The sequence below is a fragment of the Vanacampus margaritifer genome, chromosome 20, assembly GCF_051991255.1.
Source record: "Vanacampus margaritifer isolate UIUO_Vmar chromosome 20, RoL_Vmar_1.0, whole genome shotgun sequence".
NCBI classification, from domain to species: domain Eukaryota; kingdom Metazoa; phylum Chordata; class Actinopteri; order Syngnathiformes; family Syngnathidae; genus Vanacampus; species Vanacampus margaritifer.
In genome coordinates, this window is record NC_135451.1 from 5,470,208 (window position 1) to 5,495,007 (window position 24,800).

At 38.4% G+C, this 24,800-nt stretch overlaps 2 protein-coding genes and 1 long non-coding RNA gene across 4 annotated transcripts in view; 2 read left to right on the forward strand and 1 right to left on the reverse strand.

Annotated features, from left to right (window-relative positions):
• The window catches only part of LOC144040644 (uncharacterized), a 55,683-nt gene extending 31,330 nt beyond the window's left edge, over positions 1–24,353 (forward strand). The window contains exon 5 of the mRNA XM_077555013.1: positions 23,712–24,353. Within this exon, the coding sequence (XP_077411139.1) occupies positions 23,712–24,353 (642 nt within the window). The remainder of the gene's footprint in view (positions 1–23,711) is intronic.
• LOC144040320 (uncharacterized) lies at positions 1,006–18,030 on the forward strand. 2 transcript variants are annotated; one of them, XM_077554437.1, is made up of 5 exons: positions 1,006–1,208; positions 12,374–12,456; positions 15,325–15,362; positions 16,800–17,063; positions 17,580–18,030. In XM_077554437.1, exons 3-5 carry the CDS (start codon positions 15,360–15,362, stop codon positions 18,018–18,020), a joined length of 708 nt encoding a protein of 235 aa, XP_077410563.1. In that variant the 5' UTR covers positions 1,006–1,208; positions 12,374–12,456; positions 15,325–15,359; the 3' UTR covers positions 18,021–18,030. The 2 variants fall into 2 exon arrangements, with proteins under 2 accessions (XP_077410563.1, XP_077410562.1); XM_077554436.1 differs by having other exon boundaries at positions 12,374–15,362.
• On the reverse strand, positions 12,984–19,401 carry LOC144040323 (uncharacterized). The gene is made up of 3 exons (XR_013289692.1): positions 19,301–19,401; positions 14,396–14,459; positions 12,984–13,400 (listed from the first exon to the last, which is right to left on the reverse strand). It is a non-coding gene; the product is annotated as an uncharacterized LOC144040323 (long non-coding RNA).
• Positions 24,354–24,800: the final 447 nt, after the last annotated feature.

Genomic DNA, 24,800 nt, shown 5'->3' on the forward strand with positions numbered 1-24,800 from the left:
GAAGTCGTTGTTCGGACCATGTTACATCTCTTATTTTTGATCCTATGTCTTTCCATCTCCAGCCTGTTGGTTTTGCCAGTGAAATGTGGAAGGGAATGCCAAAGCCTTCATATGTGGTTAATGCATATATGTAATCTGGAAAGATTACTGTGGCTGCCATCCATCCTGCCTGTTCGTCCCAAATTAGGTCCTTTATTTGGGCCCGCATGGTTGTCAATCGGGACCATTGATCAAAGAAGTCTCTGTCCTCTTTGTTCGGGGCGAAGCGGATGGTGGAGTGAAGTGGGTACGTGGTTTGGGGCACCCAATTTGAATTTGGTAGGATTTGTTCTGGCATCTGTTGCAGATTGTTTGTTACTGATGTTGGACCTTTTTGGATCGGATCCAGACTGTAGAATGGGCGTGGTTTGTCTTTTCCTTCTAGTACTAACATCTGCATTGGTGTTTCTTGTCCTCTTTTTGTCACGACCATGCTGGAGCCTTCGACCATTAATACAAGGCTCATGGCTTTTATCAAATCTCGTCCGATGAGGTTTTCAGGACAATGAGGCACGTAAACGAAAGTTTGATCTGGGTATTCTGTTCCGTCTTCATCAATAATGGTCAGTGGTTCGGTAAAGTAATGGATGGCTGGTCTACCTCCCACTCCTATGACCATTATTGTGCTTTTTGACAATTTGACACCTGTTGGTAGATCAGTGATCACGGAGGATTGTGCTACTGAATCCACAATGAATTTCAATGTTGTAGTAAATGGCCCTAAGCCTAGTTTTCTTACTGCAGGGTCAATAGAGGACATCTGGCTAAACAGGACTGTCAGGTCAAGCACCTCGACGATCGTTCTGGTGTCATCAGGGTTTTCATCACTTGACCTTTCCTGCTCGCGTCATTCGGTTGGATCCCAGTGGTCAGATTTTGGGGTCTCAATTTTTTGTTTGGAGCGGCAATCTCGGGCAAAGTGGCCGTACTTGCCACAATTGTAGCACACATCCTGTCTGGTGGCTGGTCGGCCTCTTGCTCTTCCGCGTCCACGTCCTCTACCCCGATTGGGTTGGTTTTGGTAGTAAATTGGTCCAGAAGGTGGAGGAGAGGCATGTTGAAAAAATGTGTGCATGGCATTGAAGACTGATGATTGCGCTTTTTGTCTTTTTAGGTCTTCAGCGTGTGAGGCCCAAGCTACGAGATCATTCACCGGGGCAGTTCTCCAGGTGTGGTAATGTTTCTTGATAAAATTGACTGTACCGTCCACTAGTCCATCCAGGAATGTTGCCCGCAGTAATGTTTGGTATGTGCTTTGTGCCTCAGTGCTTTCTTCGATGCCACCATGTAGTTTCAGTACGTCTTGGAGGCGGTCCACATATTTTTGTGCGCTTTCTTCAGGTTCTTGGCGGCATTGGCGGACTTTAGTTAAATCAGGTGGTTTCTTGAACACTGCGATGGCTCTTTCTAAAAGAGTATTTAGGGCGTTGTCTAGTTCTTGGCCTGGTTGGTAGACTTGGCCTCGTTGGTTGGCTGGAGCAAAGGCTCCTTGGAATCTTCCAACTCGATGTCCTGCGGTCAGACGTAGGACACTTAGTAATTCATTGCCATTGAGGTGATAGGATCCATGTAGTTCTCTAATTGCAGCTGCCCATTTTTCAACGTTGTCTTCAATGGGAGGAACTGATGCGCATGCGGCTACTTTTTCTTCTTCGGTCCATGGGCGATAGAGCAGCAAGGTCTGTGGATGAGCAGGTTGACCAGGATTTGGCATTCCATAAGCTGGGTTGGCTACAGCTACCATGGGATATGCTGCCACCTGCTGAATGTCTGGGTATAATTTTGTTGTTGCAGCCAGGACGTCTGCTGTTGGTTTGTTTGATCTTGTACGGCTTCCAATAGGAGGGGAGGCTCCGTCCCCAAAACTCGTGAAGGTGGAATTTGGGGAGGAGGTAGACGGGGTAGGCGGTTACCGCTGTTGGTTGACGTTTACTTCCTCTTCTGGATCATTTTGCTGTCGCACTTCAGCCGGTGCATTTCCGTTGTCTCTTCGTCTGGCGCCGGTTTCTTCCGTTGGTCTTATCTTCATCTGATACATTTTTCTTTCTGTCTTTTCCTTTTTTCTTTTCTCACTTTCCAAAATGCTTTCTGCCCTCATTTTACACTGTTTTATCCACACTTCAACAGCACGTAGTTGTGCTTCCAATTTTTCTACATTCTTTCCCTTTTTAATCTTCTTTGCTCTTTTCTCCACTAAACTTTTCTTAACTTCCTCTTTGTTCCTGACATCTCTCAAAGACGGGTTAAAATCATACTTGGTCACCCAGGATTCCAGATACTTGCACGCATTAGCGTCAAAGCTTGCAACAAACTTAACATCCTGGTGTTGTTCTATTTCTTTTCTCAATGACTGGCCCATTGTATCTATTCCCGAGCGGGCAGCAGTTACTCCCTTCTAACCTTATCTCATAAACACGCACAAAGTACACACCCACACAAAAACACACGCACACAACCACACACACACACATAAACTCACACACAAACACACACACTTAGTCTTTTCTGTGGTGCACCACTTTCTAATTTAAAACCATGATTTGTGTTTTAGGCGATTATTTTTAATCGCAGTCAGTTCTGTTCTGACCTAATAAATCTTTGTTATATTGAACACAGATATTTTGGTAACCAATGAGTGGGGAGGTGTAAATTATTACGTATTTACGGCAACGTTTAATTTCCTCTACCCGGGCACCCGAAAACGACACTTTTTTTAAACAAGTTAAAAACTAGTCAATAAAAGTATTTTGGATCTCATCTAATAAAACCGTGATCCCTTTGATGCCCGGATCATATATACCATGGGTTTTTTTCTCTTCTTCACGGGCCAACGCCCAAGCGCTTCTCTTTTACTCCCCACTTTTCTATTTTTCTCTTACTTCTTCAGTATATTTAGTGTTCCTTTTTCAAACTTCTGTGTAAATCGTGATAATTAAACAGCATAATACCTGTTAGTCCTCGGTGCCGGTCTGGTTCGCAGGACCCGGTGTCCGGGCGAACGGCCGTGGCCGGAGCGACGAGACCCGTCACGCAAGGGGAGACGCTGTCGACAGATTCTCGGTGTCCTCGGTTCGGCGGCGGTCGTCCGTCCAGATGCAGGTCCCGGGTTTCGGCACCAATTAAATGTTGGGTCTGATATTACAGATCCCCTTAGTTACTGACCGTGCACCAAGGAAAAAGGAGGCAGAAGCTGTTGCTTTGTTTTATTGCAACCGCGGCTGGGAGAGGAGAGGAGGCGCGAGACCTTAACTCACGCTCGGCTCCTTCCGACTCTCTCTCCTCCCCCGGCCACCTCGTCGCTTTTATTACAGTTAAGTTTCAGTTTCGTTTCATACGTCATGGAAAAATACAAAACATTAGAGAAAGTTGAGCGGCGCCTCTAAACGACAGTTGATAATATAAAAACATAAAAATATATACAGGATATTCTTTAAAATACACATAATGTTAAGACTACTGTTTTAAGCAACTTTACACTATAACTGTCAAGGCAGTGAATGATTTAGGACATAAATGATTCTCACACATTTAATCAAAGCATTTGAGTTTATTGATATCGATTACATTTTGTATTTGCTTATGGCTGATGCCAAAAGTGTACTCAGTAAACTTATTGGCACCACAGTATTAAACAGAAACAGCTTGCTCTTATTAAGAAGGATTAGATGTCCACAAACTTTTCGCTTAAGTGTTAAAATTGAAGAATGGCTATTCTCTATTATAAGACATGAAACGCAGTAGGCCTGTCATTAACTAGTGAGATTAAAGGGCTAATGACATGTGTGTACATACATTTATCTTACAATTTAAACACATAGTTATAACCAGTACCATATAGGTGTGATATTTTATACCAAAAAATGTTTTTTTATTAAACAAAATGGTATTTGACATGAAATTGTTGATATAAAGGGCATTTGTGTGAAACTTTAAGTGATTTAATCCAAACAGTGGAGTAGTTATATTGTTATAAGTGAGTTGAGTTTTAAAACTTTTTAGTTTAGAAAGACAAATGCAGCAAAGGGGGACTACCCTTGAGCACGCTGATGTATTGGGGGGATGACGTAGAGGCCCGTTAGTGATAGTGCTTTGAAAAAGACAGTTATTAGTGATTTAATCCAAACAGTGGAGTAGTTATATTGTTATAAGTGAGTTGAGTTTTAAAACTTTTTAGTTTAGAAAGACAAATGCAGCAAAGGGGGACTACCCTTGAGCACGCTGATGTATTGGGGGGATGACGTAGAGGCCCGTTAGTGATAGTGCTTTGAAAAAGACAGTTATCGTCTCTAAAACAGCAACTGTGTAAGAACGCAGGACTAAAAAAGGAGAAATACTCATCTTATATTGAATACAGCTAAATTTAGAAATAAGACAGAGAAGGGGAACCACTCTCGAGCAGTGGGGTGAATGGGGAAGTCATCAGAGCACTTTTCCTCTATTGTCCAAATCTGTCTTAAAATTTTCAGATCTACGTGGAAAACGAGAGCCGGCCACTCACTTTTTTCCACCTATAACAGATTATTTCACTGGAAGTTTATTTTGCCCTCACTTAATGGATTTTATTATTATTATTTTCCCTTGCAATCCAGTAAGTACGAATATTTAGTCCTAAAGAATTACTGACTTTCGTCCATATTGTGTGTTTTTTCTTTCTTTTTTCTTTTTGCAGTAGCTGGGTTTTAGATAAGTAATCTCTGCAAGAGTTGCATCAGGCTCGCGCTGTGAAATTGCCCAGAGAAGTGATGTCTGTGTAATATCGAGCAGTTGTATTATTTCTAAATAGTTAATAAATAAAAAATATAAAAAATACTCTCCTAGTTATTTCTTCTTACTTTGAGTTGGGTCTAGCTTATTTTATGATAGTTTTAGAGTGAAAGAGTAACTGCATACTAGACAATTTTTGAATTGTCACTTTGTGAAGAATGATTATTTTTAACAATCTTTGTCTTATTAGTGATTAGGAGAATTAACTTATAAATTAAAATACTTTATTTAACTAAAGTAAGAATTTAAATAACTTTAGTTTGAAAATTGTCTTATAAGGGATTATCAGAAATGCAGACCTACTTTTATCTAATTGAAATATTTTCTCTGAGTTGTCAGAAGAATTTAAAGATAGAATTATTACTTTAATATAGTCTAAAGTTTGATTATCAAATTTAGTAAATTTTAAACTAAGATTTAACTAACTTGGAATAATTAACTGGTAAATTAAAACACTTTATTCAGTTATAAGACTTTAGTCTTAGTATGAAAACTGAAAGTATATGATAGAATCCTTCCTCTTATTACTGAGACTTTTTCTAATATTAGTAGATTTACTGCTTTTTGGCATTATTATTGGGTTTGAGGAATTCTTGGTTTTTGACTTTAATACATTTTATTTGAGTTATTTTTAATTATTAAATCTCATTTGGCTGTAATTTTCCTACTTTATTTTACATTTTTGATAAACAAATTGGACCTAGTTTAAGACAATTTTTTAATTTAAATTCAAATTATTTAGGTAGAGTTAAATTTAAGGAATTTACTCTTTTGGCTCAACTATTTAGCAACATGATAATTAAATTTCTTCTTTTTATTAATGTATTCCCCTCTAGTCTTAGAGAATACAACAATATTTCTATTTTTTGATATTATTTAGACGCAAAAGTTATTTAACCCTATTTTTTCCATTCTTCTTTTGTTTGTACTCATTAATTCGCCTGAAACCTATTAAAAATCCCATACCCTTCACCTGAAACGAATACTTCAGAATCCCGAGATCAATCCCAGAGTTGAGAAGTTGTCAGGAGACCCAAGGAGTGATCAAAGAAAAGAGAGAAAAGTGAAATCCAGCACTGACCAGACACAATCTACTACCCACCTAAACCAGAATCTTTCACCAACCCCAGAAGCATCTAAATTCCAACAAATTAGGGAGGCCTCAAGAGACCATAGGAAAGACTTGAGAAAGGAAGGAAGGATAGATGAAGCAGAGTGAGATCCACAGAAATCAGCCTCCACCGATTCAGCGAGCAGAGGAAGAAGCAGATTGTGTTTGAATTTCGGTAGATGCTGGTGTGGTGGATCTGGCATGCATGAAAAACCTCTACCAAAGAGGGGAGCCGTCGACCCCGGCCAGGACAGGGCAAGCACAATCCTCGGGCACCGCGGGGGCGACCGGCCGGAGAGCAAACCCAGGAGCCCAGAGCGCCCACCTTCCCACTCCAACACGGCCCACGCCCCCAGCCAACGCAGCAGAACGGGACACGGCAGGCCCAACAGGCACCCCACCGGCCCACAGCCCCCCAAGTATTTTTTTCTTGTAAAAATCATCAGTTTGTGGTTTCGTTATATTTACTATGCTCATTTTTCCTCTTTCCAGTAAATATAGTACCAGCTCAGTGGTGTACTGGTAGAGTGTCTGCCCTCAGACTGGAAGGTTGAAGGTTCAGTCCTTGGCTGGGTCATACCAAATTCAATTATCTCCCTGCTTGACACTCAACTTATGTGCAAATAAAGCGCGACACTTCATGCTCTATTTTAGTTGTACAGTATATCAGCTTCGTAAACAGCTTTCGGTGATTCACCCTATCAAATGCTTTAGAAGCGTCCAAGAAACACATCAAAACTGATGAGTTTTGCCGCTTGTATTTTTGAATAATCTCTTTTAATGCATAAACACACATGTCTGTGCCCATTACAGCCTTAAACCCAAACTGATTATCTGTAGATTTGATTAAATGGGATATCCTGTCCAAGAGGATTGTTTCCAGAACTTTTGACACAATGCAGGCCAGAGGAGAAAAGCTGTAAGGCAGATGGAGAGCAGAGGTGCTAACCTATCACTTGCGAACTTTAGATGTTCAGCTGTAACCCTATCCTGCCCACATGCTTTATTATCAGCCAGTTTAGTAACAGCTTTGTGCATTTCATCCGGCGTAATTACGTCTGCATGGTCAACATCACACAGATCATAAGACTCATGCGGAAAACAGTTGAACAATCTACTGTATTGCTGACGCCACAGCTCTAAGATGTTATCAACTCCAGAGGTGCCATCTATTGCACATGGCAGAGAAGTTTTACTTTAGTATGGATCTACACATTTTTCTTATTCCAAGAAATCAAAGTTAGTAAATTACTGTATCTTATCGCACTGATAATTTCAATTGTTTATATTCATAACAAGTGTATTTTATCTAATATGAAGGAGTTTTTGCAGTGTGTCAATACATCAATGGATGTTTTAATTGCTCAGCACTTTGAGTTGCATTTTAACGTAGTACTATATAAATAAAGTTTGATTGATTGATTGATTGATTGATTGATTCAGTGATGTCAGTTTGAATACTCTTCCACAATAAAGCTTTGACAACACTTGTCGCTTCATTGTGTGTGCCATCGAAAGTAGTATTCCAAAGTGATTATGCATGGATTCAACTTAGCGTGAAGTTAGGGTTTCAAGCCTGGGTTAGGTTTTGTAATGAGACTTAAAGTATCTCACACAAGTGAGTGCACTCCTCACATTTTTGCAGTTATTTGATTAAGCCACTTTGGGATCCCCATGCAAAATGAGATGTTGCATCTCAAGGGGTATATCCTGAAATAAAGAATTTTTATTATGGCATTTTGATAAAAGCAATGAGAAATGCCATTCGGTTGAGACCAATTGTAAGGTAGTCTTGGCATTTGTCTATGGTATTTTGAAAATGTCACCTTAGTTTCAAAAAATATGCCAAACATATGGAGAAAAACTGTTAAATGTAGTATTATGTTACAGGTCCAGCAATGTATACCGCAGAAATAAAAATGTTTACCTGTATGTGCAGGTAGAAAGCAGAAACAAATGAGAAAGATGTGTGCTGCTCTCGTCCCATGCTATTACAGTTTTGGCACATTTCTTGAAACTAAGGTGACATTTTCAAAATACCATGGACAAATGCCAAAACCACCTTACAATCGGTCTCAACTGAATGGCATTTCTCATTGCTTTCATCAAAGTGCCAATGTCTTTGTACATGTCTCAATTGCCTGAGTGGATCTGTGCAAATGGTTGTGTACATTTAGCCTACAGTTAGCACAATGTGTGAATGAGTGAATGAGTGAATGAATGAATGAATGAATGAATGAATGAATGAATGAATGAATGAATGAAATTTTGTATTGGGTTCATTGGCAAATAAAAAATTCAACATCAAAAACGAAAAAAACAAACAAACAAACTTTCAGAACAGTTGTTCCACAGATTCGACACTAACTGACTGTCCTAAGCATCAGTTAAGCATTAAGTTAATAGTGAGTTAATCATTTATAAAGCATGTTTCTGACATAATCATTAGTATGTAGTTAATAAATCATAAATCATCATCAATCATAAATGTGTTACCCATCGTTAATAAGCTCATCTATGATGTGCTCAATGATTGCATTTTAATACTTTATAAATGATAGAATCAGCATTTCTTGATTATGTATTGCATCATTTTCTAAACAGCTATTTAGGAATTGTCAATAGTTGTTTTTTTTAAGATCATTTAGAAGGTAGGCGGGGGTGGAGGAGTTTGTGGCGGGTGCTCACAATTTTTTTATCAAGTGGACAATATGTGCTGATTTGAAGACCCCATTTTTCTTTTATCGCTCAGTTCCTTAGATCCCAATATTAGATTTGGCAGAGGCATCTTTTGTTGAATTAGTTATAATTCTTTAATGAAAAAGCATAATTTTTTCCTCCTGTAAACACCATTAAGCATATCATTTATACATGTATGTAACCCAGCCATCAACATGTCTTAAGATGTCCTAAAATGACGTAATAACCAAACTAAAGATGTCTCAAGACATTTTTGTACATCAAGACGTTTTAAGACAAACATTTGAAGACTGGTGTCTTCAAGTGACAGAGCAGCGCATGGGATGCCCAAAAAACTGGTTTTCGTGTCCTAAGAACATTTAAATCATTCACTGCCATTGACGGCTATAGACATCAAAAATTCATTTGAACTATTTCTATTAGCTGAAAGCCATGTCTAATATAACAATATTGCTTTGGCGCCATTTTGTGGTATCTTTGGGCCAATGAAGGTGCTTGATTTAGTTAATACATAGCCTTGTCTCATAGGGGGAAAAAAGTGCTTTGCTGCTATCGTGTGGCATCTGTAAGTAATTACAAAGCTATTTTGATTGGTGCCAATTACTTATGAGAACATTAATGTCTTAAGACATATTTACTTTTTGGCCTGAGGCAGCTCGTTTATTTGTTTACAACCTACAGCTTGTGACCAAAAGAATGAGGTCCCAGATACAAACGGTCGAAAAAGAGTTTCCTATGTATGTCTTGATTGCAAAGTTGTATTTTGTCTTTATCTTTCTTCAGTTGGACACTACTGTACACTCTTGAATGTTCTAGAAAACCATTGGCAGTTTTAGAACTTTTTAGTGGGATTTAATCGATAGAATTGTTTAATGAATAAGAATTGTTTAGAATGTCATAGTGTTTTCTGTTACGATACAGTATAATATTGAATCTTGTTATATGGGTCATTTCGTGACCTGTATTGATGACAGAAAAGTTAATTAAAGGCATCAAGTAGCGTAGAAACAAGACATTTAAGTCGCTGATTTACACTTATAAGAAATATTAGTGTGTTAATACTATAAAAAGATGTATTTTCATTACAAACAAGTGTGTTGGATTGAGAAGTCAATATTTGAAATGTTGAAAAAAGTGGTGAACTTGAAACACCTGTATAAAATAAGAGATTTGCTGTAATGGTTATTTTGTTTATATGTGGTGTGCTTGATAATACATCCATCCATATTTGGATTTCATACTGTAACGGGCGGTGGCTGATTGGCCATGGACGGCGCAGCTGGACAGCAAAAACTGGAGAGCAACAAAGGAACTGGACGTCCACAGGCTCACTTTATTAAAAGAAAACAATGTGATGGTGCGTCTCAAGAAGATGACATCACGGTCATCATGTGCAGGCACTCCAACTGCTAAGCTGATGAGGAAAAACTGCTTCTGCTGCTCCATCTGCACAAATGTCATCAATACTTGACCCTCTGAGTCCTGATAGTGGACGAGGAAGTGTTCTGCAGCATGGAAAACTGAATATGGCATCTCAAAATGCTTCATGGCAACTGGTGAGCTGACGCACCAAAAAGATTGATCACACTCACAATCACACCTATAGACAATTTGGAGTGTTCAATTAACCTGCCATGCATGTCTTTGGAATGTGGGAGGAAACCGGAGTACCCGGAGGAAACCCACGCAAGCACGGGGAGAACATTCAAACTCCACCCAGGAAGGCCGAAGCCCGGACTCGATCTCACGTCCTCTGCACTGGGAGGTGAACGTGCTAACTAGTCAGCCACCGTGCCGCCCCCAAGTAGAAATATAAACAAATATATTTATATATACACAGATAAATAAAAGTAAAAATAAATACAAAAATAAAAACAAGCTAGTACAAACGTGTAAAATGTGGAAATAAGTACAAAAATAAATATATAAATAGAATCAAATATCAATTAATTAATAAAACCACTCTGCTATCATATTTATTTCATGCTGTAGACAATGTCAGCATGAAATGCATAAGGAAATATTATTTAAATGAGAGGGCGGTACAAAGTGTCTTTTGTTTTGAACCATTCGCCTATTGGTTGATCGACATGCCAGTCTATGTCAGACTCTCCCTATGCCACAGCAAAAATAACCAATTCAATAAATAAATAAAAAATAAATGTGGAATGCCCCCCCAAAAAAAAGTATTTAAAAAAATAAATAAATCTTTATATGATGGAAGTTTGCATACAGGCTTCTGGTACTGAAGTGAATTACTGTATTAAGAATTTATGTAATAGATGAATCATTAAACAAAATTATGACACCCAAAGTTATGTGATACATATCATAGAATCTGCCGAGTTTAGAAGATACACCTAACTCTTCAGGTTACTAGTAGCCCATTCTGATTAACAGCTTAGAACAAAAACATTTAACATGTTTAACATTTAGTCTTCACATTGTATGACTATTGAAACACAGCCCGAGGCAGGATTTTCATCATCAGCAGGGTGTAAGAGATACAGAAAGATTTGAAGACTCACCAAAAGGCAGAAAAGTAGACGTCATCCTTGGAAATGTTCTTTGATCAGACACCTATTATGACTTTTGCCCATCATCTTGGCATACTTGGCTGAACTCCATTAAAACCACAGGTACCTGAATTAATATATATCTGGCAGTAACTATGACTATTTTTAAATGACTCCCAATTATTTAGGAATACATTTTACAGCACGTTTAATTACAAAAACATTTATACAGCCAACCATTTTACATTTTGTTTTGAGAAAAGTGCAAATAAATAAACAAATATATTTTTGCAGTTACTACGATTAATGTGAAATGTTTATCATTTTATTAAATACATGCTGGTCGAACGCTGGTTAGTTGGCATAGGCTACTCAATGCACTCCATTCCAGTAGTTGACTGTAGGGCACATAAACATATTTTGCTAACCGTCATAAAAATACACGAAGAAGACGACTCACCGATTGCAGATGTAAACATTGGGAGAAGAAGTTGTTTCTTCCAGTGGAGAAAAGTCATTTGGTTGTTTCCAAATTTCGCTTGAACAGAGAAAATCCGTTTTACGGCGAATGAGGAGTCCCGGGTTGAGATGTTTTTTACTCATGCCGAATGTTGAGCAGACCAAAGTTGACAGTCAGCAGTGTTTGGTCAAATCGTTAGCCAACAGTCCGGGCGGCAAATGGCAGTGATTCAGCCACGACGGTGAGAGATACAACTTGATGGTTTTGGAGTTGAGGAGACCCACCATGACTCGGGCGAGAGCGATGTCCGGGTCGTGAGCAGCACTGGCGGCGAAGTGTCAGTCGGATGACAATGGCAGGATGGTGGAAAATAAGCAGAATCTTGATGGTCGCTGCTGCATCTTGTGTTGAATTATTTACTAGCTGTTTGTTAATACACAACTTAATTTTTCAGTAATACATACTCTAAATACTTTTTCAATCATGATAATGCTGTTCCCACTTTTGCAATAAAATGCTTGTTACATTAATTACACACTGGTCAACAGATTAAACGTTAGTTTCAGCGACAGGTGGAATTTTCTTTCTGATGTCATATTTTTTATATCACAAAAACACGGCATTTAAAAAGGGGCGTGTAGACTTTTTTTTTTTTTTACCTCTTCTCTTACCCAATGCCAGCGGGGACAGGCTCCAGCTCAACTATGACCCTAACAATGAATACAAAATGGATGCCTGAGAACTGATTAATTAACAGATGGTATCTCTCTTTCATTTTAACAGATGTGACTCAAAAGCAATGACATGAGCGATGCAGACGAGATACTGCGAAGTGTAAAAGAAGAGAAAACACAGAGAGAAAAGCTGTGAGTCCCAAGAACAGAAAGAACGAAAGCAGCAGATAAAAAAGCAAAAGGAGCACATGGAGAAGGAGAATAAAGAAATGAAGGAGTGTGGGAGGGAAGAAAAGAAGGTCAAAGCAGTCAAATTTGGACAAGCGGAAAAAAAGTGATTGTCCTTCTATGAAATCACTATCTATCTGTTCACAGGTGACCAACCAGTCACAATGCCAATGAGTTGATGAGCCTTTTTGTCCTTTTTTCCTCCCATTTACCTCATTTGTATAATTGTTCAATTTTTCTTTGGTAAATAATGATTTTATTTGTTTTAATCAAATAATTTTACAGAGTGAATTGATTTCATGCTATTTCTTGAAAATAATCACATTAAAAAACGAAAACAAGGCCTATGCAGTAGGCAGAGATGCCAAGTACAGTGGTACCTCGGAGTTTCAACATAATTCGTTCCTGCAAAGTGTTCAAAGTCCGAATTGATCAACCTCCGAAACAAGCAGTTAATCCAAGAGCAAAAATATGAAAACAATTTATTTGCATGCAATGTTCCATTATGTTCAATGAATAAGTCATGGCTTCGGATGGGTTTAGTTTGATTTTTGTTTGATTTATTCCTCAAGTCATTTTAGTCATGATCTGTGTTTTGGTTCTGTTTTTCTTGTGTTTCCCTTGTCTCTTCAAGCATTGTCATGTCCACCTGTGTCTGCCTGCCCTTCCTCGTCTGTCAACCAATCAGTGCCCTCAGCCACTTGTGTCTTGCCCGGGTGTGTCTTGTTATGTCAATCAGTGTTTGTGTATTTAGCCTCCTGCTTCCTGTCAGTCCTTGTCGGTCCATTGTCTTATGAACCCCGTTGCCATGTCTTGCTGTGCCACCGCGTCTTGCCAACACCTTGCCCCATTTGCGTTTGATCATGGACGTTGTTTTCTTATTCTGAATCTGCTCCAGGTTCTCCTCCCTGTTTTGTAGGGATGGCAGAAATGGAACATTGAAACGATCAAATCATTTGGAACAATCGATTCACAAAAATAATCGATCTTTTGGAACATTTGAAAAAGCTCCCTACAGCGACATCTGGTGGCCAATTGTAAAATATTACATTCAAACAGTAGAGCAGTGTTGCCAGCGCCAGTAAGGGAATTAACTATTACCTAATACCTAATTTACATAACTGGCAATCGGTATTTACTGTAATTGTAATGGACGCAATAAGAGAGAGAAATAATATTATGGGAAACAAAAAACTGAATAACCCCCACACCATCAAAATAAGTATAAAGTACAAATGAGCTTTTTGTTGCTTGGTTTGTTTTTCATTTTTCCTTTGAAACAGATCATTTCTCAACATGACTTAAATGCTTTGATGAAACCCACAGTACTATACCATCACATTTAATCAAAAGCTTGTAGGCTACATTTAAAAGACAGTTTGCTCTTTGTTTGTTTTTTTGGCGACCGGACATTTTAAGCTTTGACAGAAAGTATTAGAAAGGAATAAAGAATGACCTGCACAAAACATGCCATCTGGACCAGGAATTGAACCTGCAACGGACTATCATCAGTCCATTGTGCGGCTACATTACTACTGAACCAACCGCTGCGTTCAAAACTGTTGACATTTTATGATGTAGGTAGATGAATCAGCAGAAAGGGCAATTTCACATACGAAGTATATTTAGGTTGGATTTTTTTCATATTCAAAACATTTTAATATAGTGCAATGGTGAGATATTATTCAATTTTAGAAAGGGGATAACATGATGTTCACTTGCTAAAACAATGTGACGTTTAAAGGCGTAATGGAACACGAAAGGCAACTGTCACGCAACAACATGATTCTGAGACAGATTTAGGAACGCGAAGTTCCGCCTGTGTTTCGGTACGTACCAAAACACAGTTTTGATTTTGTCATTACTACCGTTTTGATCTAATTAAACAATTTAGACTTCATACCTCTGCCTTGTCGCTCTGTTCCCCTCCATCTGGGTCCACCTTCCTTCCACCTCACAACGTAAACCTGACAGAATAGTCCAAAAGTTTAAAAATATTTTTGGTTTAAAGAAAACTACTTTTACAACCACATTTACACATAATTACATTCTTATACCTATGACAGCAACCAAGCAAACTGTTATAGCATTAATACTTTATTCACCTAAATTAAAATTCTTGAACAGGTACTGTTTTACACAGTCTCTTTATTGTTCTCATCTTGGCCATATGAGTGCCAGTTGAAAAACTGACCACTGACATGAACCCAAAAAGGTCGCCAATGCAATAGTGTATGAGAAATAAGTCCTGGGTTGAATGTTCCACTGATGTGTTGAGCATCACTGTCCCCTCAAGTTAGTTACAAAAGTTAGTATGAGCTTCATAAATCACCACAGTGTAGTTAAATATGACAATTAAAATCTTCATGTACTGTTACAAAATTGGCCTGTTAGCTAAACCTTTGTTATTGTTGTTTGGAAGCTGGCAAGCAATCTTACAATACAGTAAATATAATTTGGAAATATTCCACCTGCTCTAACTTCCAAGCGAGTGTTAAATGGGTTAAAAACACCAAGTCAATTCTGTAACTAGGAAAACACTTCATAATGACGATCTTCATATAATTCATAAAACAACTGATGGATTGCAATGCAAAACACATCAACATGCTGATAAACAATGTCACACAACAACAACAACTTGGCCATGTCCTGATGACATCACACACATCCAGCCAATCAGCGTCTTGGCCACGCCCAACCAAAGAGCTTCACCTCTTTCATGTTCAATGCTCTTTGATTAATTGATCTTGTGTGTACTACAGTACAGGTATATATTGTGCAGTTTGCAGTGCCACTCATACTCACTTCTGACTCTGCACCTGTACACAGCCAGCAAGCGAGCACAGAGAAAAGCACACGTCAACATGGTAAGTCAAAAATGTATTTCCAAAAATGCATCATGTTGCTTTTTGGGGAGCAAAGTCTTACTATGTATGCATTATGTATTTTTAAGTAAAACTGTATAATCAGAGCTATAGTATGCATGTTTTAAATGTCTTACTATGTACTGTACAATTAATCTACTGTACATCATGTCATTTTGGAGAAAAAGTCTTACTATATGTACAGTATATGTGATTTGTGTTTTAAAGAAAACCTCCCCAGTCCTTTAATTTCTTTAGAAAAGTAAATTATGTCATAGGGGAGTTCGTTTGGCTTCTTTCGATTTTTAGAAACATTCTTATCATCGAAGAAAAACGGTTCATGTACGAACGAAGGCGTGTGCGTGTGGTAATTATAACTTTGTGAAGTAGCCTGAATGCACCATGTTACTTGTGCTTTGTTATTCTGCCTTCCCCGACAGTGCTTTAAACTGTTTAATGACACCCTAGTTAAAGATTACTGTAAAACTAAACACTCAACAAATATAATTGTACATTGTATGTTTAAACCCAAGACATGCTTCGTTTTAAATACAATCGCCAAATGCTAAAGTGCCAATGTATGGAACCATTGCTAACGGGAAATTAGCATCAACTTCCGGGAGTGATATTCCTTCAAATAACGAATATTCACTTACAAATGCTGTAGAAGCACATACTTACAGATAATATAGCAATACTCAGAGGCACATATTATCCACAATCTGTGAAAAGCGAGTTGTATTATTTAATAAAGCTAAATCCAAACTTTTTTTTCCTACTCTTCTTGGTTCATTGTAAGTGTGTACTCTAATCAATAACGGTACTATACTGCCCCCAGGAGGTCAACACGCGCAGCACAGGAACCGCCATTATAAACAGTATTTTTATGTACTGTACAGTATTAATTTTGACAGCTATTATTATTATATATTTTACTTTGTTTCTTATTCATTTTCAGGTTGTTCTTTCACATTAGAGAGTTAAATTTTCAATTATTCAAGATATATACATGATATGGCACAAAATAGATACCCAAGGCCCCAGGTTAGCGCAGTAAAGTAAGTCCCAAGTCTTGTGAAAATAAAAATAGAACAACAGAAGATAAAATAAATATCATTAAGGGTAAGGGCGATGTTTATTCATTTTGAATGGATGCAGCAGAATGAAAATGCAAGATGGAATTTCACATGAAATTTATTTACTTATTTACTTACTTACTTTATTTATTTTATTTATTTAGTTAATTTTGTCTGTTGAATCAATACAAAGTTTTGACATCTTTAAATGTTTTTATTAATCGTGATTTCAATTTCAATCAAAATCTTCATCTTGATTATTATTTTTCCGCTAATGGTGGGTCAAATGTTTTTTTTTATATACAGTACATACCATATGTATATTTTATACGTCTTTCTAATGTCTGTTTTGTTGTTTGCTCAGGTATTTAGTCATCTTGAAGACATAAAGATATATTTTGAGGATTGTAAGATTGACTGGAGCCCACGCGAGCTGCACCTGGCCGAGCTGCTCTGCACCAAGACCTCACAGCTTGAGAGGCAACGACAAAAGTACCTAAAGTGGCAGAAAAGAGCCGAGGAGCTTGAGTGGCGTCTGGAGACCTGGATGGAGACCATGTACAGCGAGCTGGAACTCTACACCGAGATCCTCGTTGAAGACCTCGAGGGGCAACACGTCAACCTAACGGTTAGCTCCTCACCTCCTTTCTTCTACTGGTTGATTTATGGGCAGCGCTGTGTTCTATAGTGGTTAAGATGTCTTTCTCACAGACTCCTGAGTTTAGGCTTTCCATTGTGTAGCTTGCAAGCTGCCAATGTGATTCTCCTCTATAAAACATGTTTACATGTTAGCGTCATTTAGAGGGGAGGTCAAGTGCCTTTACTAGTCTATACGGTATTCTGATTAATACTGCCTTTGTGGAATATGAAGCATGAAAGTCCATCTGGTTTTATCTGTTGCACGTGCCTGCCATTTTGCCACTAGCTGTCGACTGAAAATGACATTACAGCACCTAAGGGCGCGGGTGGCGACCATCTCGACCCACTTGATTTCTGGGTTTGGTCATGTGATAGTCGAAAGCTGAGCCCTTAGGTAGTGTGATGTCATTTCAAGTCGACAGCAGGCGGCGGTACAAGCGTACGAAATTTTGATAGGATTGATGAATTGTTTAATTGACAGTTGGTGTCTCTCTTTCATTTGAAGAGTGACAGCATGAAGACATGGAGAAGAAAACAAGAGAAAGAAGATGGTGAGAAAGAAAGGAACAATAAGAAGCAGCGTGCCGCCGAAGAGAAGAAAGAAAGGAAGGAAAAGAAGGAGCGTGAGGCCAAAGAGAAAAAAGAAAGGAAAGAGCACGAGAGGAAACTAAAGAAGGAAAAGAAGGAGCGCGAGGAGAAGGAAAGGAAAGAGAGGAAGGAGCAAGAGAGGAAAGAAAATAAGCAAAAGGAGCATGAGAAGAAGGAGAAGAAAGAGAGGAAGCAGCAAGAGAAGAAAGTCGTGCAAAATGTGTGTGAAAAGAAAGATGAAGAAAAAGAAGAAAAGGAGGCTGAAAAGAAAAGAGAGAAGAAAAAGGTGACCTTCTGCGAGAGAGTGACGATTTATACGTTTAGTTGGGTGACCAATCCCTGTCTGTGTCAAATTTGATCCTTTTGCACTTTCTATTATTTTTTCTCATTAAATAGTTGTATTTTTTATGGATTGTAAATAATAAAATATTTCTATAATAAACAATTTTGCAGACTGTATTTATTGATGTTTACTTACAGAAAATAATATTAGTAACATAAAAAAATGTCGATATGTGCATTGTGTTTTATTCAATAATTGGTTCTTATGTATTGCCATTTTTTTTTTTAAATGACTGACAAGTAAGATAAAATAAAAGATGACTGATGAAATTTCAGTTAAGTCACAGCAAAAATTAAACCGATCAAGTGAGGAAAAATTTAATAAGTCATGAGGGCATAGTTAACCACAGTTATCTTAATCCCCAAATTTGAGCTGACATTTTTACATACAGACCCTTTATTGAAGTGCCAATGTTCAGAAAAATCAAGTGTCCCTTTAAACATTGACATTTTCATCTAATGCTTTTACATCAGTGTGTTCCTCACTAGAACACTTGTGCCTCTTGACCGTATCCTTCTGAGACAATCTACGGCAACAAGCAAAAGGAAAAAGATTTCTCCCCTGTGTGGGCTCTTGTGGGTTCATTTTAAGTCTATCTTTTGACAGAATTGTTTACCTCAAATGGAGCAGGAAAAAGGTTCCTCACCCGTGTGTGGACTCTCATGTGCAATGTTAAGTTTCCCTTCTGAGAGAATCTTTGGCCGCAAACAGAGCAGGACAAAGGTTTAATACCAGTGTGGATGCTTATGTGTATAATAAAGTTTTCCTTCTGAGAGAATCGTTGGCCACAAACTAAGCAGCAAAAAGTTTTCTCAACAAAATAAGTTCTGATGTGAAGACTTAAGTGACACTCCTACATGAATCTTTGCCCACAAACTGAGCAGGAAAAAGGTTTCTCACCCGTATGAGTTCTTGAGTTCTACGAGGTCTCCCTCTCGTTGCCCACGTGAGTAGTGAAGTCACACAGCAGAACGAGGGAGTCCCCAGGAGGAGCGCTCTCCAGCACACCCTCCAAGGACTCCATGTTAACTGTGTGGGTTCTTGTGTGTCTTTTTAAGTTTCCATTCTGAGAGAATCTTTGACCACAAACTGGGCAGGCAAAAGGTTTCTCACCAGTGTGATTCTTGTATGACATATTAAGCCTCCCTCTCAACAGAATCTTTTCCCACACTTTGAGCAGGCAAAAGGTCTCTCTCCAATGCGAATTCTCATATGTTGTTTTAAATGGCTTTTATAGATTTTGACACATTGAGAACATTCCCAGTGTTTGTTGTCAGTGTGACATGTCAAATCACCTTCTTTTCTTCTTCTTCTCCTCCTCTCTTGATCCTCCGGCTCCTCCTCCTCACTTTTAATGTAAGGGGATTGTTGTCCATCTTCCTCTTTAAAGTGTGAGATCTCCTTGTCCTCCTCTTCCTCTTTAACGTGAGGGCGCTCTGGCTCCTGTCGCTCAGGACGAACATCTTCACTGATGTCTACAAGACACAAAAAGACAAACACACACTGTATTGTGGTTTGTATTTACAATGAAGATTATTAGGAGAGCTAGATGCATTAAGACTACTACCGTATTTTCACGGCCATAAGTGCAAAACAACATTGTAGGATTTTTTTCAGCAGCGGGTGCAGGACAACTTTGGGTTGTAAAAATTATGTTGATTTTTTTTCAAGTCGTGCCTGGGGTGGCGGGGGACGACAGACATTTATTCAGCATGGAGTGGCACACAGGATTTGATCGTACCCTTTTTTGGGGAGATGCAGCATTACCATATTTGCTTATGTATAGTCGTGTCAATTTGCATACTGTAGGTTCATGTGACGTAAAGATTCAGAGTGACTCAAGATATATTTGCAAGATACTGTACTGTAACAAGAACTGTCTGCAACAAGCAGTGGCTGGCAAAACAAGTCAATTATGTTATATACCAAATGATTGGGATACCGCAAAAGCCGGCATCATTTCCGAGGACACGACAACGAGACTAAGGGTGTATTCAGACCAGAAAAGTCCTTTAGTCCGCTTGTTTGGTCTGGACCAAAAACGGACTTAATTTTTTTCATTTGGTGCGGCTCATAGTCACACTGCGCTTTTTGCACGTGGACTATATTGCTTAATCACGTCGACCGCGTGACGATCTGTGCTCCCATTGGACAAAAATGACGAGTGTTGAACGCATAACCAAACCCGGAAATAGAGGAAAACATGAAATTCTGACGTGCTGCATATGCCCTGCATATTTGTGATACAAGATATTTGTGAGTGTCACTGGCAGCTCATTTAACGGAGGTTCCGCGACGCTGTTTCTAACACTGGAACGTGTTGTTGATTGCGTGCAGTAACCAGAGGAGCAGTTTCGCTCCGCGTGCCCACCACAACATGCTGACAACACCGTGGCTAAACAGAATACGGATGATTATGAATGTATCTAGCACAATATTCATTAACGGGCAATATTCCCCCCGCGATGCTTGGCGTCAATTTACCGTGTGCACCCCTAAATTTTCTTCCCGTGCTCCGAAAATTTTAAGTTAACGGCTACCGCACTCCTAGCAAAAAATGTTAGTCTGCAACCTTGATAGGTCATTGTTAAAGGGAACCGACTGTCATGACAAGTTTGCTTTATTTATTTGGTGGAACTAACATAACTATGAGATAAATTTTTCATAAATCATTTCCAGTTTAACACATTTTATAGAAACTTTGGACGTACGCCGCCATTGTTATTTACGTTGCAACGCATTCAGTGCTTAATGATGTAGAATGGCGGCAAGCTCTCTGCCGAGCAATGTGAAACGGCTATAAAGAAAGCAAGGTGAGCAAGGTAAGCTCTGTAGCGTTCCTAAAGAAACAACATGGGATCGGGAGAGTCACCCTCCCCGACGTCATGCTCTCGTCATTCACCAGACGCATTCAAGAGCTTTGATCGTCCGGGAAGATTAAAACTCTTTAATGCGTAACGGGAAATGATTTTTGAAAAATGAATATCATAGTAACAACCAAATAAATAATATAGAGCAAACTTGTCATGACAGTCTGGGTTCCATTTAATATACCATGTAAATAATGTAGGTATGTGCTAGTCGTGGGCAAAAGTGGTTGGAATTTCTTGCCGGAACTCCATGACTGACATATTTAAAAATATATATTTTTTTTAATTCCTACTCAAACCACCGGCATGCAAAAAAATTACTCCTTTTGGTACAGTTACACCGTATACACAATAAAACACAACAGATCCTACACTTGCATTAGGTTACTGCCTTACACTTACATGAGAAACGTTTTTTCAGTGAAAAAAATAAATAAATTCAATGATGTGCAAAATAACAGTTAACAAAAACACCAGTAACACCAAGCAAAACCGCAATTTTAACTACATTAGAACAAAACATTGTGTGGGTGGGAGCAGAGGTGTGTGGGAGCAGAAAGGAATTACACATCTCCACCATCTCTTCTCAGATAATATGTTTATATCATATACATCCTTGCTCCAAAAATACAATATAAAAAACGGAATTTTTTTACATTATCTAAAAGTTAAAAATATGATAAAGAAACAAATTCCAACACTTCGGGGTACGCTCCAACCGCCTGTCTTAGCTAAAGATATTAACAAGCTTTCTCCGACAACAACAAAAAAACTTTCAAAAATATATAAGTTACTTTCATATACTGATAAAATGTCTTTACCCATCTCGAAATGGGAGACAGACTTGTCTATAGCACCGACTGACTTTTGGATTCAAGTTTGTGAAAACGCATTTAAAATGACAAAACACACAAATTTACAACTTATCCAATATAAAATTATTCATAGAACATACATTACTCAATATATGATGAAGAAAATGGGACTCTCAGACTCCGACATTTGTCTCCAATGTTTACAAAACACTACAGACACTTATGTTCATGCTTTATGGTTATGTACTCCGGTTATGTATTTCTGGACTAAAGTCTTAGAAAAACTTTCCGCTATTTTGGACTGTAGGATACCTTTATCTCCAAACTTGTGTTTGCTAGGTGACCTAACAACAACTGACTTACCACATAAACAATTTCAATATACACTTGTAGCCCTTACTATTGCTAAAAAAACAATTCTTGTTAACTGGAAAAATAAACAAACTCTGAATATCGACCAATGGTCTAACCTCCTCATAAATCACATTTTAATGGAAAAAATATCTGCCTCAAATAAAAACCAAATATCAAAATTTATAGAAACATGGTCTACGTATATAGAATTTTTTAACCTAATTCTGGTTACTTAATTCTGTCTGTTAGCGAGAGCCACTACATCGTGATAACTTACATTGATGTTTCTGCATTTGGCAATTTATTATTATATTATATTATTAGTATGGGATTTTTTTTTTAATGGGCTTTAAGTGAACTGATGAATACACACACGCTCGCACGCACGCACGCACACACACACGCACATACACATACTCACCCACATACAAAAAAAAATCTGTATATATATATATGTGTATATATATATGTATATAGATTTAAAAAAAAAAAAAAGAGATTTTTTTTTTTTAAGAAAAAAAAGGAGAGCAATGATGATGTCAAATCGAATGAACAATACTGAGCTCTCCTGGAGAAAAAAAAAAAAAGAACAAAACATTACATTGTGCACATTGAAATGGAATATACTTTGAAGATAACGTAAGCATTGACTTTTTTTTAATTGCTTGGACACAGAGTTGCTTCACTTTATGACAGGAGATGCAGCCTACATAGATTTTGATCATGTAGCCATTCAATTTTGATGCCAATAAATCAGACTTGCTCTTTTTCCTCCTACACAGACAGTAGGGCTAATAGCATCGTCTGTACTTATATGTGGTTGGAAGGGTCCTGCTGTCTCTTCTAGCAGGGTGGCTCCCCTCCCCCAGCTGTGAGTCTAGGTTACCTTAATTCTTTCATCATCCCTGCCAGGTGGACTTTATTTGCATCAGCGTCTTGCCGTCTTCATAAATTAATATATATATATTATATATATATATATACATATTTTATATATATATATATATATATATATTATTATTATTATTATTTTTTAGATTAATCTGCAGATCAATTGCTATTTTTTTCTGTCAAAGATCGATATCGGCCTAAAAAAACGCATATCAGTCGGGCCCTATTAGTAATCTTTAATCGTCAATCTCTGCTAATAACATTCTTTTGTTCATTCTAATTATAAACCACAATACCAAGTGTATTTGTATTCTTGTGTCTTGCAGATGTCGGTCAAGATGTTCGAGCCAGAGCACCATCACATTAAAGAGGAAGAGGAGCAGCAGTTTCCTTATATTAAAAAAGAGGAGACAGAGCCACCTTGCATAAAAGAGGAGGGACAAGACCCTCCATACATCAAAGAGGAGGAGGTGGAGGAGAAGATCTTTAAGCCATCATTGAAGAGTGAAGATGAAGGTCAAAGTGAGATAAGCAGAGGGGCGGAGATTCCCAGCAGCAGCTCTTGTCAACACATGTCAACAAAAGGTGAAGGAGACCACTGGGGAGGATCACAACCAAAAGGCCTCTTAGCCCCACTACCAAATAGTGACAACATGCCTTCACACACGCCTCACAATAATGAGGATGATGAGCATGAGTCTGGAGGTGATATGACATGTCACATTGACAACAAAAGCTCAAAATGTTCTGATTGTGGAAAAGCATTTGCTTGTAAGAGCTATTTGAATCAACACATGAGTGTACATACTGGCGAGAAACCATTCGCCTGCTCAGTTTGTGGCAAGAGATTCAGGCGGAAGCATGATTTAAAACCTCACACAAGAACCCACAGTGGGGAGAAACCTTTTTCCTGCTCATTTTGTGGCGAAAGCTTCTCTCTGAAGCGAAGTTTAAACATACACACAAGAACACACACTGGTCAGGAAAAACCTTTTGTTTGTTCAGTTTGTGGCCAAAGATTCAATTTGATGGAGCACTTAACAAGTCATATGAGAACCCACACTGGGGAGAAACTTTACACCTGCTCATTTTGTGGCCCAAAATTCTCTCATAACACAACCTTAAAATCGCACATAAGAATCCACACTGGGGAAAAACCTTTCACCTGCTCAGTTTGTGGCCATAGATTCTCTCGTAAGAAATCCTTAAAAATACACACAAGAACCCACACTGGTGAGAAACATTTTAGCTGCTCAGGTTGTGGCCAAAAATTCTCTTGTAAGGAAACCATAGAAAGACACAAAATAATGCACTCTGCTGAGGCTTTTGCCCGCTCACTCAGTCTGTTTGGTCCCTGTACAACCAATACCAGTGTTTGGTTTGTATTGCCGGTAGAAAGTCAGGTTCATTTCCAGTAAGGGTTGGACGCCACAAAGGTTGACTTTTGTCACTGATTCTGTTACTAAACTTTATAGACAGATTTTTTTTCTTGAAACCTGTTAAAAAACCCAAACCCTTCACCATAACCAGATACTTAAGAATTCCACCAGAGTCGTGAAGTTGTCACGAGACCAGAGGAAGGATTAAAAGAAAGAAAGATGAAACCAAGTGAAATCCAGCACCAACCAGACACCACCTACCACCCACAGAGTTATAAAACCAGAATATTTCACCAACCCCAGGAACCTCTAAATTCCAACAGATTATCCGTGTCATCCGTGAGGGACTCTGAGTCGAGTTTCTGCTCCTCCATGTTGAGAGGAGTCGGATGAGGTGGCTCGGACATCTGGTTAGGATTCCTCCTGGTCACCTTCCTGTGAGGTGTTCTGCGTAGGTCGCATTAGCAGGAAGCCTCCGATTATTTC